At 35.8% G+C, this 20,253-nt stretch overlaps 1 protein-coding gene across 1 annotated transcript; it reads right to left on the bottom strand.

Annotated features, from left to right (window-relative positions):
• Positions 1–431: 431 nt before the first annotated feature.
• LOC142975120 (pyridoxal-dependent decarboxylase domain-containing protein 1) lies at positions 432–20,245 on the bottom strand. The gene is made up of 15 exons (XM_076117809.1): positions 20,061–20,245; positions 19,609–19,982; positions 14,980–15,086; positions 13,441–13,572; positions 10,123–10,337; positions 9,766–9,837; positions 9,276–9,335; positions 8,316–8,507; positions 8,116–8,160; positions 7,691–7,819; positions 7,088–7,346; positions 6,589–6,739; positions 6,143–6,264; positions 5,130–5,319; positions 432–4,705 (listed from the first exon to the last, which is right to left on the bottom strand). The coding sequence occupies exons 1-15, from the start codon at positions 20,130–20,132 to the stop codon at positions 4,630–4,632; spliced, it is 2,196 nt and encodes a 731-aa protein (XP_075973924.1). The 5' UTR covers positions 20,133–20,245; the 3' UTR covers positions 432–4,629.
• Between the last annotated feature and the right edge of the window lie 8 nt (positions 20,246–20,253).

Genomic DNA, 20,253 nt, shown 5'->3' on the forward strand with positions numbered 1-20,253 from the left:
AACATCCTACTTGAAGGGATCTAGTATATTCAGGTTAATGCGCTATTATAGTAACCGCAATTATATTTAGGTGTTTCTACCATATGTGCGAAGTTAGGTTCCCTAGTTATGACTGTACTGAACAATGGGAAAGTGTGTTTGTTTATTTTTGTTTCAAGTTAAAAATGAACGGGTTTGTTTAGTCAGATGCTAGATTATTATGACGGGAAAAGACTTAAGCTACCACACCACCTTCGTTCTTCGCTGAAAAATAGAACACAGGGCGTGAGCAGAGTGCCATAAAACGTAATATAAATCGATCAATTAATGTAATTTATCTACATAGTTACTTAAAAACGTGCATTTTGATACTTTACAATTTGTACCAGTTTTTCTCAAACAAATGATTTGATTTTTAAATAAGGATCAAAAGTAATAAAACGGGGTCAAAATAACATTGTATAATTTTATTTTTAATCATTCAATAACTTATTCAATTAAATTACATGTTAATTGAATCTTAATTCAGTTACAATGTATCACTGTTTGTATTGGGACATACAAATATTTTTCAAGACAATTTTTTCATAATCATCCTACCTTTTGATTATATTTAGGGAGTAGATAAAGAGCGAATTCGGAGTTCATTTCTGGGTGGCACAGAGGCCATTTCACTTCAATCATATCATATTTTATTAGTCATCTTAAAAGTTGTAATACTCCGTCTTACACACGCTTTCCTCCACGTTTCGGTTACAGTTTCTTTAAGCTGTTAACATAATTATGTAGTTCTTATGGCTAAGGCTTCGAATTAACAACCTCATAATCCATATTCCCTTGACCGTTCTCAACTAAGTTATATGAAGTTTCATACTAATGCATTCTGGCTACGCCAAACATGTCCTGTCCCAATAAAAACAATTAACTTTGGAAGATACGTTACACAATCTTAAAACTAAAATAATATACATACATATTTGTACCAAAATAAATATTACTATCACTGTAATACGTATCAATTTTGTTTAATATTTCACAACATAACGTATTATGTGGATCAAATTATGTTGCTTGTTTTTGCATTAAAATATGAAAAAATAGTATATTGAATAATTTTGCAAAACTATAATTCTTTGACTATTTGATCCAAAGCACAACACGTAATTATTCATATTTATAGAAGGTGTAGGCGGAGAAATGTATAAAACACACTGATATTACGATATTTCAATGTCGGGCCACATGTTATAGAGGTAAGAATATAGCCATTAATTACCATTACATTACCAAATTGAAGAATATTGTCGATAGACCCGCTATCGATAATATTCTAATAGAAATAAGAAAACCCCAACAGCATTATGCCTGAGCTGAGAACCAAACCAGAGACCTCGTAAAAGGTGAACTATGCTTTGGACCAAAGAATCTAAAAATAGTAACTATCTGTAGAACCAGATCTCATGAAAAAAGATACACAATGCCAAAATTACGCCATAATTGTGGTTTCTACATTTAATATGGCGATAAACATAATGTGCGTATACATATAATTTTATTAAAAAAAACACTAATACAATTATATTTTAGGAAGATAATCCTACTTGAAGATATTTTATCACAATTTAACATGAAAGAAACCTATTTTCAATATTACGAATACATTGCTCGCACATACAATTATATTATCCGAATGTTTTTTGCACATTCAACTTGACTTTGCACATTCGAATGTGAATGTTATAGAAACATTCGCTGATATTCTGTGATGATTACATAAGGAACTAAAATTGGCATAATTATACGAATAAAATAATATTATACTAAATATTATTACTACAAATACGCATATTGTGATATTAAAATATAATTCTTATTAATAAAAACCATCTTAGTCTAAGAATTGAAGGCAATTATAATTTAAATTTGAGAATTTTGATAAGACATATCGCGCTATCCTTTACTTTATGCTTCAAAAGAAAAGAGACAGCAAGATTGCGTAATCGGTCTTACATTGAAATCAAGAGTAAAATTAACCGAAAATTAACTGTATGCACTATATAGAAAGTCTATATTACAATGGCGTGAAAGTATACAAAGGACACTTTATGTCATTGAGCGGACGAAAGGGACGCAGTCATATGTGGAAGGGAGATAGCATGTTAGTGTACTAATACTAGCATTATCTACTAAGCCACTACAAAGGGGTATTTGGATGTCTAATGCTAATCACACTACGGTGTCCTACAAGACTAATGCCATGCGACTTTGCAATTGATAAAAAAACGACATCTTGAGTCTTATATTAAAGATGTCAGCGTCGAAATGCGACGGTTAAATATATTTTAACAAGTTGCGTCACAGCAAAGCATATTGTACGCTCCATTTAATTTTATGTATTTGAATATAGCAACAAGCCTGTGAAAATGCGAGAAAATACAAGAGACGTAGATAATTAATGCGACTGACGTGCATAAAAGAACAATGCCGCCCTTTTGTCCTGTCACCCGAACTCCGTTCCTACGTCTTTTGTTTTTATTCAACACTTTCAGCGAAGCGGTTTGTTGCTATATTTAGTCACAATATAAAATTGCACGAACTATACGTTTATCTCGTAGGACAAAAGGAATGATTGGATATTGGGACCACCAACAAAACCAGCATTTTCATCATCTATCTATCTTTATAACAAAGACAGACGCTGTGGTTGGTCGCCGTACTATCCAATGAAATGTAAGGATACCTAACAGTGCTTTTATTTAATATTATTTCTATACATTTCAAAACTAGTATTGCCACATCTAGGTTCAACTACTGGACCATTTTAATACAAATTATTTTCTACTATTTATTAATAAAAAAGCTACATTAATTACAGCTTTTTTTATTTATGATAGATAAAACAAAAATACTTATTAACAAATTTAAGAAACGGACAAAATAACTTATTTTTCCTATACTAAAGATTCAACGCTGAAACGTTCGTCAACTTTTAAAAACTCAATATCATGTTGTGTTTGCCACATTAACTTGTATCGTAGCAACATAATCTGAGTACTTAAAATTTTAAATTCCTGCATTAGTCTGTTAGTAGTCTACCTTGGAAATAAGCTCGCCCTAGAAATTTAATAAAATTGCTAAATAAATATTTTTATTTCCTCTATCAAATAATTCTCAATAGGACTGCGTTAAAATAAACTGCTTGATATCTTATTCAGTACACAAATACAATTCATCTCGCTTCAAAATTTAATTTATTTACTTCTAGAAAATCGGAGTATGTTATAAGTATACGTACACTCATGCAACAAAGATGGTCATACAAGATTTAAAATATTCAGCTCGCGATTTATCCCAGGTATTTACGTTCTAACTGTATATTTCACTTTAGTTCTAGCGAATTTTTGTTTAAGTATACGAGCGAACTAGATGTCACGCAATCCGCATATTCTTTCGTCCAAGAGAGAGGCCCAAGGTCTAATTCAAATTTTATTTCGAAACCAGACCCGTGGCAAGCTCAACCCTACTAATAACATACTCCAATGTATTTGAGCTGCAAATATTTCTCAAAACTAACATTTTTACAGATCACTATAATTAAGGCATTTTTACACGCGCTCTATATTGCCCTTAAGTTCTTAACTCTAGACATTATCATAATAAGTTCGAATATTCTTACAAATTATTTTAATTAATTTTAGTGCATTTAAAACGGCTGGTAACCGAAAATTTTGAAATAATACTTTTACGCAGAGTGGATGAATTTAACTCTGCAATTCTTCAAGAAATAAATAATTAATACATTTTTGAAATAGTTTTGAGATCTGTATTATTTTGTAATTCCATTTGCAAGATAGCCATATTACCGGGCAATGACTTCTATAGTAATAAAAGGTGCTTGGAACCACGGCCGGTGCAATCGACTTTAAAACGTCAGGCAATCCGAGGCAAAATAGATGTCATTAATTAGATAAAGATGCAACGCGAACATAAAAAAAATGATGATATGTTACCTATTTCAGCTAAAATTATTACATTTAATTGCGAAATGAAAATTTTACGAAAAGACCTTTTATCTGCGTTAATTGACACGTCATCTATATTTCTGTAAAAGCGATATTAGAGAAAATTTATTTCCCGATAATACGACAGTTTCATTAGTAAAATGTCAGACTTTAACACAATTTTTGTAAGCAATCTTTGGTATATAACGTCTAAACGACAAAGGGATTGCAGAGTTGTGTTGAGCATTGTGATATGATATGTCCAAATAATCCAAATATACAAGCGAGAACCGTGTCGTGCCTATGACTTCGGTCCATATCGAATCCTGGCAATTGTTTTGTAGTATCCGATTCCCTCTGATTATTATTATTGCTTTTTCTTCATGTAACTCGTTCTAAAATTAGGAAAATTCGGCCTTAAATTTAAATGTTACGCAAGATGCAACGAGACGACTTAATAGGCATGAAAATTCGCTATCAAACATACATTTTTCATGTTTGACATACCATAAAACAAATGTGTAGCCAATATTCGTAACCAAGTTACAATAAAGTTTGACCAATGTTTGTATCGAATGTGTGTGTGGACGTTTGGCCAACGTTGGCGTTAACGTTGGCAGCGTATACAAGTATAAAGTTAGTCGTATTGCTATTGCGCGTTTTGCGTCTGTCGTGTTGGTGAGTGCGCGCGCGCTGGTTCCGAATCCTTTTTGTTTTGAACGCACCTGTAATATAAAAAAGAGCATTAGTTAGTTATTCTTCTTTTTCGCATTTCGAACGATTTCCAAAGTTATCTAAAAGATCTACGATTTCTAAAAGTTATCTAAAAGAGCTACGATTTCAAAAAGTTATCTAAAAGTTCAAGGTATGCAAAGTCAATAACCAGCGTAGTGGATTCAATATCTAGCCCGACCCCTTCCTCTCTTAAAGCAGACTATTGCTTAATAGTGGGATAGTAATGGGTAAAATTCATTATTATTGATGAATGTTTGTTAAGATTATTCTCAATAAGAGTCAGGAATTTGGTAACGTGCCCGGTAAATCGCAACAGGTTCCCTATTACACGCGGCTAACATTGTTAATAGCCAAACGCGGGAGCACGTTTCATCGAGCTCTGTCTACATGTTCGGGTGTGACAGTGTCGTGTACCGGTAGATGTCGTCGGTGGTCTGCAGCGTGCCCACGGCCAGGTGCAGGCGGCGGCCCGAGGCGGGCGGCACGGCGGCGGGCGCCCACCAGTCCACGACGCGGCCCACCACGGGCACGCGGCGCAGCAGCCCCTCCTGCCACAGCCGCTCCGCGTTCTCGCGCTCGATGTCCGCCTGCGCCGCCTCGATGCCTGCACAGACAACCGTATGTAAACATTATGCTTATAACTTAGAGGAGCTCGTGGCTTAGTTAACGACAGCCGCGCGGATCGATCTTTGAGGTTAAGCCACGCTTGCCGAGGTTGTTCTGTGGATGGGTGACCATCTAACACATATCGAGTTCCTCCGTGTTTCGTTCGGAAGGCACGTTAAATTGTGGGTCCCGGCTGTCATTTTCGAAGATCTTTGACAGTCGTTAACAGTAGTCAGAAGCTTGAAAGTCTGACAACCAGTCAGACTTACCAAAGGGTATCGTGTTAAATCCCAGGTAACTGGGTTGTGGAGGTCAGATAGGCAGTCACTCCATGTAAAACACTGGTATTCAGCTGCATCCGGTGAGACTGGAAGCCGACTCCAACATAGTTTGGAAAAAGGCTAAGCTGATATAATAAATATCACTATGTTAACGCGTGTGTAAGGTTTCCTGCTATCAGTGCTAGGTTCTCTCCAATTGGGTGGGCACGTTTTTCGAGTGCTCTGTGTCGCGTAGAGCGGGATGCGAACTCAGTGTGTGCACAGCATTGCAGGCACAATGCAAGTTCGCGTTGCGTATAAAATGGAACGTCGATGTCGCGGTAAATAGTTTGTATAATAAAAACAACTAATAGGCCAACTCCGCATTAAAACAAAATGATGAAACGCGGTAAAATAGTTAGAATTACACACATTTTACTTATTTTTGTAAGTGTCTTCAGAATACAAAAAAAGAACTTTAATCGTACAAAAGTTGCTTTTACACTTAATCGTAAATCTTTATATAAACACATACAAATGTAAATAACACAATTATCTCACCTTTCTTCAATACTTCAGTCATGTTAGTGAGTGCCCGTGAGCTCTCCTCCACTTCTTTACCGGCTGATATCACTAGATCTAGTAGCTCGTCAACGTCTGTGTCTTCCGTTACCATGCCGAATCTAAAACAATGAACATTACACTTAATATCAAAACATTATTGAGGATGACGAGATATTGACGGATTAGTGTAGACTGCATTCGTGTGCTTGGCGTATACTCGTACGTACATCTTATACGTAATATTACGTACATGCACGGCTGCAAAATGGCTCACTTTTTTATTTTGATTACTACTGCTGCAGTGTCATTGTCTTTATAAATTGTCAAAAAAATCGCATTATTGCTTTACCAACCAATATTATAATCCAATAGATACCTTATAACTGTGAAAGTTAACAAAATATTAAACTTTAAAAGCACAATATAAAAGTTATTAGTAATACCTGACGCAGGTAAGTCCATCATCACCATCACCACAAGAGAATGCTCCATCCGTAACTCTGAGTGTTTCTACTAGCTGTCTGTTTAATGAGTTCAGTTCTTCTGCTGATGCGTCCTCCCAGCCTGCTGGCACGTAACGGACGCCACCTAGACCTGTTAATAACAATATTAATAGTATATTAAAGCGTATGTACAATATACAAACTTAGTAACCGCATTTTACGTTTTATTACTTTTCTACTACAGTTAGTACTACTACAGTTTAGGGTTTGATAATTATTTGTACTATGTTAGCCGCGAGAAAAATATTTAAATGAGTCGTTTTTTATCCTACAGACTTATTTAAGCAATCTATAAAAATAAGTAAACATTTATCTGTAAGATTACTTTCGTCACCGTGCGTGAAAACAAATTGTCATAGAGTTCACAGTCAAAATTAACTACGGGGGAAATAGATACGGTGCCTGCTTCGATACAAACGTAACATAATCGTATACGTACCCGCCCAGCCGGGCACGTGCACGGGTCTCAAACAAGCGTGTGCCGTGAGGCTCCTCTGGAAGGGTTCCCGCAGCGCCACGGTGGCGTGCAGCACGTGCAGCTGCGCGTCCAGCGCCGCGGCCCACGCGCCCACGCCCCCCTCGGGCCCCTCCCCGCCCGCGCCGCTCGCGCCGCCCAGCAGGCACCCACCTGCACCCTCCAGCGGGCAGTAGCGGAGGACCACCCCGTGGGACTCCGTTTCGCATACTTCTATGCTTATCTGTGAATTGTAGTATATGAATTTAGTGATGTTTAAAGTAACTTTAATACATCGTGTGTTACGTACACTTGCATAGAAAACTATTATTATAAGCAGTGTTTTATAAACCCGGTGCGTAAAAGTAAAATGTTGGGCCCTGTCATTAGTGAGCAAAAAATATCGCTACTACAATATCTTCAGAATGCTACATATAGTTCGTAATTTCACCAAGCTAATTTTGCAATCGTCAAATAGATTCACAAGAAATAATTCTGATGTTTACGACAGCCTTCCCTGCATTGCTAAAAATGGTTAGAGGTAGTCCTGAAAAACGACCATTAAAGCGCAAATTATTATTTACTTACCATATCAGCTTCCCTTTGCAGTACTTGTCCGAGCCATGAGTTCAGTTTATCGTAATAAGGCGGCGGTTTCTCTGTACCGGCCGGTGCGAACTGGAACGCTACACATGCTGATGCATGTGACACTGCTTCCTGTGTACATACATTATTTCAGTTAATAAAAGTAATTTTACTTGAGGATTATTAGTAAATAAAATGAGTAGAGCATTCTAGCAACGATCTAGTGGACCCGGGAGGAGGGAAAGGGGTTTTTTTAGGGGCGACCAATTTTCATTTGAACACAAAACGGGCTCTTGGCTACAACATTTTAGATATCTACTAAAAAAATCCCACTTCGCAAATGTAGCGAGCGGAAGCAATAGTTTAAAATCTTAAGAATGTAGTATAAATATGCTCTAGAACGTTTTTTTTTTCGTTAAAATGCTTACCACAACATCGACATTTGGTGGCTCGTCTCCCCCTGGCCTTTCGCTCTGTAAAACAAACAAAAATGTCATAAGATCATATAAAGATAGACATTCGACACTAAACAGCGATCATTTGGTTACATTATGGTGCAGGTTCATATCACTATAAGCTTGTATGTATCGTAAAGAAGATTCTAGAGCATTACTGATGCTCTACATACCAGTAGTGTAAGTCCAGCACTGGCTACGACGGCGTGCACGGCCCTCGCGGCTCTGAACGCGAGCGCTAGTCTCTGTTGTAGCGGACGCGCGCCCGCCGCACGGACACACGTCCATAGGGGAAGCGCGGGGAGACGGGCACCGCCGCCGGATAGACCTGCTAATGCTGCTAGGGCACCTTCTCTGCTACCCACCTGAATAAAAAGTAACTTCTTGAGTCTACTCATATACCTATGTGCGCATGATACTGAATGCGACTGATGTATCAATGATGAAAATGTATTGAGGTTAGTGCCGAATCAGTAGTCCACTAACGAATTAGATTTTATAACGGCCTAAGAATTAAATTATGGGTTTCATTTACCGCTTTGAGGTATATTGTAATCCTAAAAACAATATACCTAAGGCTTTCAGTTTCAATTTACCTAGTTATGTACCCAATAAATTACAATTTTCTTATCAAGTCGTTAACCTATATTTGTGAAACTACTGTATTCACACTTTCACTTATAATATAACACTATTAAATTAAATATTGCTTTCTAAAATGTACAACATTTTATATTGCGAACAAAATTCTGATTCTCCATTAATTATCTGTTAAAACCTATCCGCATGATTATAAGCGCGAAAGTCTCTATACTCCTATTTGTAACGCTTATGTGCCTTAACCGTTCAACATTGTCACAAATAGATAGTTAAAAGTCTAGGGTAAAAACATAGGATTCACTTTTCAAACGGGTATAACTTATTTAGTGTCAAAATTATTCCATAATAACCTTAAAAGCGTGGAAAGTCATTGGAATCGGTTTCGAAGGATTTTTTTCAAACTTAGCCATAATTATTTTTAAGTACGAAATCAGTTATAACTATAATAGGCATTATTTCGTAAATCCTACAAGTGGTTTCGTAACACAGTGCGCTGTGGGAACATAACTAAATGTAAGATAACAAGTACTCACCGCGTTTACACCTTTCGAGTGGTCGTTCGCCGTGATTAGCTCGGGTATTTTGTAAAATGTCTGATACGCTAAGGAAATTATATAATACTTATCAAAAGCATAAATAAGTACTACTGATTATGTCCTACTAATATTTTAAATGCAAGGTTTGTGAGTATGCGTATATTTTTCGCTCTTTCTTGTAAAAACTACTGAATGAAATCTTATTAAATTTAGCATTAAAGTAGTTGTCAACCTGAATTAACACATTGCATATCATTAGCCTTAGACTTTTCGTAGAGATAACATCACGCTTTTAAATCAAATTACGTAACAAACCAAAAAATGTAGGCAAAACTATTGTGCTAATTAATATTTGGTTGCTATTGAGAATTTAAATGATGAAAATTGGCATTATTTTTTTAAATTACGTAAAGACAATATTTTTTTTGTAAATGATTAGATTTTTTACGCCAAATAGTTCTGATATTTTATTTATTGGAAAGGATACGACAGTAGGCAGTCCAGGAACTCCAAACCAGGGTCCCGGCGTGAGTGTGACTGAATCTGGTATGCTGAAGGACTGAAAGAAAATAATTTACTATTACAGATGATTCAAATACAAAAACATTGTCGTATTGAGCAATAACCAGATTTCAATATCAAATAATTTATTGATGTAGGCCCATTAATTAATTTTCACCGTAGTTAGTAAATCTACGGACATTTCAGAAGGTAGTTTACCATTCTCCATGGTCCATTATTTTTCCCTATTCTGTACACGCGTCGACTAGATAACCTCTTTTTTATTGGTTAAAAAGGGACGTCCAACTTTGCTTTTTTTACGTAAAAAAACAGCTCAACATACCTCATCTCTGCCCGTAGCCCCGGGCAACGCCAACGCATGTCCCCTAACATGTAAATGTATGTTCCTCTTCTTACAAATAGCCCCCAGCGCGGCGAGAGGGGTCCCCCAGCCGAGCGGCGGGGCCCCAACCTCGCCCAGCACGAGTAACGGTGACCTGTTAGCCGCAGTGTCTTCATCACATAGTTTTTCTAACGCCTCTATGTCCATGCCTCGACCTATTGTACAATTTTTGGTATTAATGTTTGTTATTTGATAGGAGACGAAGTTCAAAAAAAGAAAAAATATACAACGTGCCACTGTAATGGCTTATTTCCTTCAACGTAAGGGTAGAGTTAGGGTGAGACCCGATACAGGGTATATATACAGGGATACGTCGAAAACAATATCAATATGATTGAGACCAGAACATATTGGTGGAAGGTAGTAAAATATCGATAAGAACGAAAACAACGCCTTCGCTCAGAACTGGATAGTCCGTGGCGCAGTGGTTTAGGTCACCACGCCAAAATCATTACGTCGTCGTGGGTTCGATTCCCAAAGGAGCAATTATTTGTGCGATCCGTTAATAATTGTTTCGGGTCTGGTTGTGCTTTGTGTCCATTGTTTTTATGTTTGTAAAAGTCCCCGCGACACAAGAGCAAGTCTTAGTGCGGGAGTTATCTATTAAAAAAAAAATATTATGCCACTGTTCAGGGGCCGAAACAAGTTCCGAGGTCAAAAATACTGATTTTACTGACCAAAAATTCAAAAATACTGACCAAATACAGACCATTTCTAAACCGTTTTTCGGGTGAATGGTGTGAAATAAAAAAAATACAGTCGAATTGAGAAGTCAAAATCCTTTTTAGATGTCGGTTAAAAGCTTATTTTCGGTTATTGGTCTCCACCATCCCCATAGTCAAGCAGCACCGGCTTTATATTGGGTTAAAGCTAGATTTGATTGAGCTAAAAAGCTTTGTTAGTAAAGTTTTCAATCAGGTCTTAAAAATTTTCAATCAGGTCTTACGAATTTTCGGTCAGGTCTTACGAATTTTCAATCAGGTCTTACGAATTTTCGATCAGGTCTTACGAATTTTCAATCAGGTCTTACGAATTTTCGATCAGGTATTACGAATTTTCGATCAGGTATTACGAATTTTCAATCAGGTCTTACGAATTTTCGATCAGGTCTTACGAATTTTCAATCAGGTATTAAGAATTTTCGATCAGGTATTACGAATTTTCAATCAGGTCTTACGAATTTTCGATCAGGTATTACGAATTTTCGATCAGGTCTTACGAATTTTCAATCAGGTCTTACGAATTTTCGATCAGGTATTACGAATTTTCGATCAGGTATTACGAATTTTCAATCAGGTCTTACGAATTTTCGATCAGGTCTTACGAATTTTCAATCAGGTCTTAAGAATTTTCGATCAGAACACGTGTCCTGACGCGAGTTTAGAAGTTTTTACCAATTACAAAAAAGTGCGCAACGGCGCTGAAGAATTTTCACTCCAAAAATATTGATTTAAAAAAAAATAGTAAATTTTAATTTGCTATTCTATTGAAGTCATGTGATGCTTCAAAACATGTATATATTACGTAGATCATCCACAAAATATCGAGCATCCAAAGCAGCCCTCTGATATCATCACTATGCAAATCGAGCGTGTAAGATTGGCCAACAGCAGAGGAAAACAAAAAAAAAGTCGTTGAGTTTGGAAAAATACTGACTATACTGACCGATTTTCGAAAATACTGAGTTTTACTGACCAGGTCCAAAAATACTGACTTTTACTGACTTTACTGACCTGTTTCGGCCCCTGCACTGTTTCTTCTCCTACTAGTCGCTATTTTGGACACGTGTAAATAAGTATAAATGTATAACATCGGTAAACAGTATCTATACAAATGCAATGCCAATATCCGGCCAAGTTTATACTATTGCTGTAAATATTTCAATACAAATATGTACAGCCACAAGCGTAAAGGTATAATCGCTTTTATGATCAATGCTGTTGAATGGAAGTATTTAAATATGTATGTAACGCTCGTTTTCTTTAATTAAGATCGTTAAGGCTGTCTAATCTAAAGTTATTGATTATTATTATCTCCTCTTTAGAAACGGAACACTCTTTGAGAGAGATTCTTTTGTCTGGATATGTTTTCAAAATAAATAATATTAACACCAAATAACTACACCTAGATCGGCTAGATCCGAAACTACACGATACAAAAATGGACCACAAAATGAAATCGAACCCATGACTGCGGTGACTATATTAACTGTTGCAACAAAATACGTTACTAAAATAAAAATCCGCATTTTACGTATTTTCTAAAATGTAATTCTCAGAGTTGTTTACAGTTATCTGGTCACGACTGTACCTATCTACGTCACACGCACAAAATACCAAAGAATATAAGTTTACAAACAGTATAAGAGTATTCCAAACATCTGTTCTCATATGAAATATCGAAGATTTTGGCCGCGAGCCAGTTGTCCATATATTTTTCATTTTACCTACTTTAGTTCTAGTATTAGTATTTTGTTACTTTGGCCTACATATGCGGCCTTGACGAATAATCGTTCCGATCACGATATTTTAGGGTATATTTAGAAATGTTAATATAATCGACTTTTGGAACTTTTGTCTTGTACTATCATGTACAGTAAGAACTATGTCTCCTTTTCAAATTAATGTGATGATAGTGCTACAATCTTGTACGGAGAAGATCTATCTTCTATTACTGCTTAGAGATGTTTGATACTTCGTAATAAAAACTGCTAAGATTTTTATTAAATATGGCACATGTAAAACATATAGACTGATGAATTAACACATTATCATTATTTTTATACTAAGGTATAGCTCCACGTGACCAAAATAGCAGGCCAAAGAAAATGACAGCATAATATTTGCGGAAGCTTAAAATGTTTCACATCTTTTAATCTATACTAATATTATAAAGCTGAAGAGTTTGTTTGTTTGATTGATTGTTTGTTTGTTTGTTTGAACGCGCTTATCTCCGAAACTACTGGTCCGATTTGAAAAATTATTTTACTGTTAGATAGCCCATCACGCTACGACCAATAGGAGCAGAGTACCAGTAAAAAATGTTACAAAAACGGGGGAAATCATGACCCATTCTCTCTTATGTGAAGCAAGCGAAGTTGCGCGAGTCAGCTAGTTTGAAATATAGGTTAACATAAGAATTATGAAGTCAAGTCCCTCTTGGTAGATAGGGCTTCGGCCCTTCCTTTCCAGCTTACCAGTTCTAACAATCTGGTAGATTGTACCTTGCACAGTAGGTTTTATAAAAGTTTGTTCTTACCTGAAGCGTTAACTGGTACAGGTTTGACACACGCCAGAGGTAGTCCGAGCTGTCTGCACAAATGTTGGACGACACCTAAAGGACTGGCCACGCAGCTGTATATGCATGGCAGCCGGTTGGTGAACGCTAGAGCTGTGGAAGGAAGAGTTTTGTCAGATATCGGGTTTGTCAGATTTAGGGTTATTAAGACCCGATCAGGAAAAACAAAAGCCACTATAAAAAAGGTAAAAGTTTATGCGAGCCTTATAACGGTCTTACGGAGTACAGAACAAATTGTATCATTTTATATAGCCAGAGTATCAGCCTTATAACTGCTGTAAACATTTCTGGTGTGTTGAGGCGGTAATTATTAAGTTTGATAAGATGTAGCTTGCATTGTGCAGTTACCTAAAAAGCGCTTATAGAAATGACCAACAATTACGTATTAAGACAGTGGAAAAGGGTGTAATTTTAATTACTAGGCTACCATTTTATATGCGGGAAGACTGCTTAAAAGATTATTTTAGATAATTCTATATTGTATATAGAAATGTACTTCGGAACCTTTTACCCAAATATCAAAGCACAAATCAAACACGATCGCGTGAGTTTACTGGCTTAGTACGGACAGACGTGTTGAACTATCGAACCTTGGTTTACAAGTTCATTGACCCTATCACCTATACATCACGTTTGGCGCATTAGTTATGTAATCTGATGGCCAATAATACTACTGCGTGAATTACGGCTGTATTACCAAATAGATGTTAGATGTATGTAATTGAGTATATGCAATAATCGTACAAGAATCATAATTGTTCGAGGGTTTATCTTGATCTGATAGTTATATTCTGTCGGCAGTTCATTATTTATATCAGGAACTTGTAACCTACAGTTTTTGAAATCAAGTCAACCACATGGTGTATTTATGTGAAGATTCAACAAGATTCGTAAAAGACAAATATTTTGTTTGTAAAGAAAGGCATTACAAATTCTTGAACCACATATCTTTGGAAACGCAAGTATTTTATTATTTTATAAATATGATATCTTCATTCATCTTTTAATAAGTTTTAAATACGTATCTTCTAAAATATCTACTAACGGAATCTAATCCATTTGAAATACTTCAACCACTGACCAACTCAATTGGCATTTACAAGTTGAACTAATTGATTTAAATGTTTTACTAGCGAGGGATCAATACTGGTGTCACAAGGTCTTAAATACCCACGGGAAACTAAAACTACTAGTTTCAGTTTTAGTTTGCAAGGCCAAAACTTCCATCGAGTTTTACATGTGAAATATTTTGTAAATTAACCTAACAAAGTCTGTTAAGAGTGTCTGGTAAGTTCGTATAAGTCTTTGACTGTACCGTTTTAGGTTATAGAAGTTCTTTGTGTTAGTTATTTTTGTAATAGAATTGTTTCTGGGACTTTCAAGGTATTTTACAAACCAGACTACATTATTACGCACGATTGAATGGTTAAAAAACGAATTTAGGGGCTTGTGTAACGGAAAACTTCAATAATTCAAATAAAGATGAGCTTACAAACTTACCACCATCTTCCAAGTATCGTGGATATCTGTGATGAAGCAGCATACGTGTGACTCTGACGAGACCTTCAAGCTGTTCCTGGTGGTAGTATGCATTGTAGTCCGATAATCTGCAGCAAACAAAATATTTATGTTAAATAAGAGACTACTTATCATAGGAACGACACACTATCCTATCCTATTCCAGGCCAGGTTTTGCCAGATATTTGAACAAAATAGTGCTAGTCAGCTATTTTAAGCACTGATTGACTCATGTCGCTTTAATTGCCGGTAGTTTATAATAAAAAATAACTTAAATCAACGATTTAACATCGAATTAGTAGTTCCTAAGAATAGCGCGTTCAAATTAACGAACGATTTCATTCAGAAAATTTTCGTACAGAAGATAAAATTCAGCAAATACAATTCTTATGGCCATGACGTTCCCAATCATTCCACGTGGGAACGTCTATATTTCCACGTGGTTCTAAAACAGAAGTACGTAATACCTACATAATTAGAACAAAACAATACACCCTCAAGTATACAAATGTATTCATTGTCTCAATGGCACGTTTTATCAGCACAGTACAGTACTCAATGGGGCTTTTACATACATTAGCATGACGCTATTACGTAATATTCTAAATGTTTTGACGTAGAAGAGGCAGTTTTTACGCATTATGAATAAGTAGACTGTCCTTCTCAAATGATCAAAGAAGAATACTTATATTTTGGGTGCAAAAGTTTGTGCGATAATATAATGGCTATAATATGGACTTGATAGAATTAAATTTGGTACAAAGTTCGTTTATGACTAAATTCAACACATACGATTTTTAAACTTTACTTAAGAAAGAAAGGCTAGGCTGATATATTCTTTTGAGGCGGACGAAGTCGCAAGCAGTAGCTAATTAGTTGTTTATATTTCCGTAACGGGAAAACTGTTTACTTTCAAGGAAATATTATAAAAGATGGAGGAAAATTAATACAGAAAATTTGTGCTGATTAATGTTTAAGGAAAATATTATTTATTCGTATTTTTTAGTTTCCTCTTTATATTCTTTTACGTGCCGATTGTCGAGCTGTACAGAAACTACAGCCTGGACGTAGATTGAGCCTCGTTGCTTTCATCCATTCGCACAATTTCTTTTGAGTTTGGGTTTTTGCTTTAGACAGAGGTGTATGAAATACACCCGCGTTTCGCCATTAACTATGTTCGTCCCATGTAATAGCGGGCGAACCTATTGCCATATATTGAGCACGTTACCAAACTCCAGACTATCATTACTACATACGAAATATAACTAAAATTTTAACATTATCCTTATCAAAGTGCTGCACCAATCTCGTTATCCGTAATGGGAAATTGTTAATTATAGAGACCTACTTAGTTTGAAGCTCTATAATATGACCAGTTCATGTTGGTTTTGTTATCACTTTATTTACTAGGGGTTTTTTTAAATTTATAATAGTTCATGTAATTCCTTTGATAGGTATGTAGGTAGTGCCTTTATAAATGTCTCTGTTTCTCTTTAGTGTTCTGGAGAACAGAATAATAGCAATAAATCTGTACCAATTATTATAAGAAAACTTATAACTTAGATGGACGAATCTAGAATTTCTGTTTTAATAAGTTTGAGCTGCTATTATTCTCAAAACTAGCTCATATTTGTAATACATTTATTTGCCCACGTTTTTAAAGTCATCAGAAGAATTTCATCTTTTAATAATGGGATCAATAATGTTCTCCATTATTTTTACCTCATACACATAAACCGCATACCTGGGATTTTTCCTGACTAAATGGCAATGCAAAATAAAAACCCATCAATTGATTAATCACTACACTAATGTATGCAGGACGTACAAATCAACGCATATAAGTCACGGCCCTGACCAGTGGCCGTTTAGACAAAAACTGTATGCGCAACACGCATTCAGCTGCACGATTTATATAGTTTAGTGGGGCATGCGGCTACTGCATAATATACTAACGAAAATAAATAACAATACAAAAAGTAAGGTAGTGAGATATATTTCGCGGCAGTTTATCTATTCAATAGCGTTAAAACTCATACAAAAAAAACGCTATTGAATAGATAAACTACCGCTAAATGTACTCCGAAACCGGGGATTAGAAAATAACATATCGGGCAGCCTTATGTTAGGTTAAAATAGTTTATATCGTAATAGATTAAAAGCTGTAATGCTGGCTTATTACATAAATGACCACATTCGACATACACATAAATGTCAAGAGTACAAACTACGTTATAGTTAAAAGTATTATAGAAATGTGTCATCACTTCACACACACAGGACTTCCTTCCAGACGTGTGAATTATTGAAAGTGTGAGTTGTAGATAGTGATAAAAGTTACATATCATGACGTATTTCGCACGTTTGTAATGGCCCGAGTATAGTGAAGACCTTTTATAATAAAACCTCGAGATAAAAATAAAGTTGTAGGTAAAAAGATCAACACCGTATTCTCTTGGTATGGAGTTCCTTAGGCATACTAAAAATGCATCATTTCACTTCGCAAACTCCTCGCTGACGGCTAGGCGTCAACAAGCGGTCGAGGAGCCGTGACGCATTTCCGTTTAGTGCTATGCTCTCCTCTTAGAAGATTTTATATAAGAGTTATTTTTACTGGTCTATTAAAATGTAGTCAATTTATATGTTGTGTAGGACTTTGTCTATGACATCACGCAATTTTTCAATACGCCACGTTAATTGGTTTAATTGAAAACAAGGTAAAATTTTTTATCAAGATGAACTAAGGTGCATAAATTATGGACCACTTTGATAAGAAAATGATGAAATCAAATCATGTTAAGTTGTATCATGTATGTGCATCGCATTTCAATTATGATTCCATGTTTGAGCCACAACTCTTTTCTTCAACCCATCACTGTTGCACTGCTCGGCAAGTGTCCTCCTCCTGAAGGGCGAAGGCCCACCCAACTGCGTAGTGCATGTTAGGGTCATTGCACAAGAACACAAAAAGAACTTTTAGACATTCCAAGTTTCATCACTGTGTTTTCTTCACCATTAAAGCAACTGACAATTATTTCTAAAACACACTGGTAAAATGCATGAAGTTTTTGCAGATAAGGTCAAAGGCAAAGTCACATAAATCCCCATTATACTAATATTATGCTTAATCCTGCTGTTCAAATAATTCATTAAGATGATTACACATGAGTATTGACTTATCAAACAAATTGAGTCACATCATTATATTGATTCATAATTTTTTGTTTGCTAAGTATGGTGTCAATTTAAATTAATTTATTCTGACAGTAGATGCCTTTGTTTATGAAGCAAAGGTTAACCAAAGATGTGTATGGCTGATGGTCCATTATCAGTCCATGGAATATTCTTTGTATTTATTTTAATTGCATTATTATACTAAATTGCTATATTTAATTTGACCAATACTATAAAGAACCTTGCCTTACAATACCTTGATCAAAAACCCAGCTTGAATATTGATTAACAATTAAATAAGCCCTTACTTTGTTCCAAACTAATTAAAATATAATCTAAGTTCAAGACAATCAATATAACTTCAATCAATTTCACATTTACAGCTTTCAAGACATAGTTATTCTTATCCATCAATTAACACCCAAGGTGACTGATAACCATACTGACGTTATCTTGTTAATCTAACCGTCTTAATTGAAAAGATGTGTAGATTATCTGATACTAAAATAATACGGAAATGATCCAATGGAAATAGAGATTAATATTCCGCAGGATGTTTAAGTATTAGTTTGATAAGCAGGTTTTAATATTTCCATCCATAGTGCTTATAAATTTGTTTTATTTTAATTCAATATTATAATACAATAAGACAATATATATTAATATATAATATGATAACAAAATACAATAAGATGGGCATGATTTGGTTCCTCCACACAAGTAGTTGGCATTTAGAACCAGAGGCAACACAACAATGACTTTGACACTATGTGTGTATTCGAAATAATTATCACTTGTTCCAACTATGAAGGAATTGAGTTACAACCTAGCATGCCCAAAAGTTCTTTTAGAACAGTTCTTAAAGATATGCAAAATATCAATTTTTTACCTATTACTGACCCACTGCTGTGCGAGGGACTCTTCCCGAATGAGGGACGCAATTATCACCAGGAAAATGAAATGATGTCCACATACCCAAATATATTCAGCCAATATTTTGTGTGTTTGTTATCTACATTCAAACTTGAATGGTTTAGATATTGTATGTAAAATGACTCATATAAATGGTTAGCGTCAGTAAAAGTAATCTTCAATCATAAATTTCATAAATACAACATTATCAGTAAATACTAAGTGCTTGGATGAAGTTAAGATTAATGTAGTGATAATACTGGCCATTTTGAAAATGCCACTATTAGGCATGTATATTCTAGTTGATAATTAAAAGAGAATTCTTTTTTTTCACAGATGTATTTGACATTGTTCCCATAAAAATTGGTTGATTGTAGAAGAATAATGCCATTTAATGTCATTAAGACTGTTTGGGTTTGAGACAGGAAAATTAGTTAAATATACTATTAATTTATTATCATTTGCATCAAATATCTTTATGCGAATATAATATGTAGGTATGACAATAATGTGTATAACTCTTACCTGAACATGTGAGCCATCCAGCGGGTAGTCTCTGTAGCAATATGAGCACCAAGTCTTGCTGCATGACTCCTTTCAAGCCTTCCGAAAAGTGCCGAAATACTGTGAGATAAAATAGCTGCCCGTGTCACAGCGTCAGTAGGCAACAACGGCGGCTCCACACTCTCACAACTAGGATCAGTCTTCAACACTAACTCCTCCAAAACCTTCAAAATCTCATCCATTGACGTTTCCTCCGGTTCAAAGAAACCAGCGCTAATTTTGCGCGGTTCCCGCTTCTTTTCCTCTTCTTGGGCATCCTGAGCGTTAACTCCCGCTTCCAGACGACCAACTACTTCCGAAACTTGGAACTCCAAACCGCCGAAAGGACGCCGGTCCTGGTGACAAGCGACAAAGTTAACACTGACTGACTTGCAACACAACAAAAGCAAGACACGAATAGGAGGACTTTTTACCTGTTCGGGGGGAACCTCGCTTCCAGGGCTAGGTTTATTGGATTCCGTATCAGAAGCCGGTGCATCTCCCATGCTGCGTGGCGATTTTTTCGCAAATTTACAGCACCGACATAAAAATGTGTAAACGTCACTTCAATTCCAATGTTTTGACGTGGGTGGCGGAGTAGAGTTGACGCTGGAATAGTACGTTTTC

This window comes from Anticarsia gemmatalis, chromosome 8 (assembly GCF_050436995.1).
Source record: "Anticarsia gemmatalis isolate Benzon Research Colony breed Stoneville strain chromosome 8, ilAntGemm2 primary, whole genome shotgun sequence".
Classification (NCBI taxonomy): Eukaryota; Metazoa; Arthropoda; class Insecta; order Lepidoptera; family Erebidae; genus Anticarsia; species Anticarsia gemmatalis.

Coding starts and splice junctions, on each gene's coding strand:
- LOC142975120 (XM_076117809.1), bottom strand. CDS start 20,132: ATGGGAGATGCACCGGCTTCTGATACGGAATCCAATAAACCTAGCCCT. Junction 8,508..9,275: donor ACTCGAAAGGTGTAAACGCG/GTGAGTACTTGT, acceptor CTTTTTATTCAG/GTGGGTAGCAGAGAAGGTGC. Junction 7,820..8,115: donor CACCAAATGTCGATGTTGTG/GTAAGCATTTTA, acceptor GTATGTACACAG/GAAGCAGTGTCACATGCATC.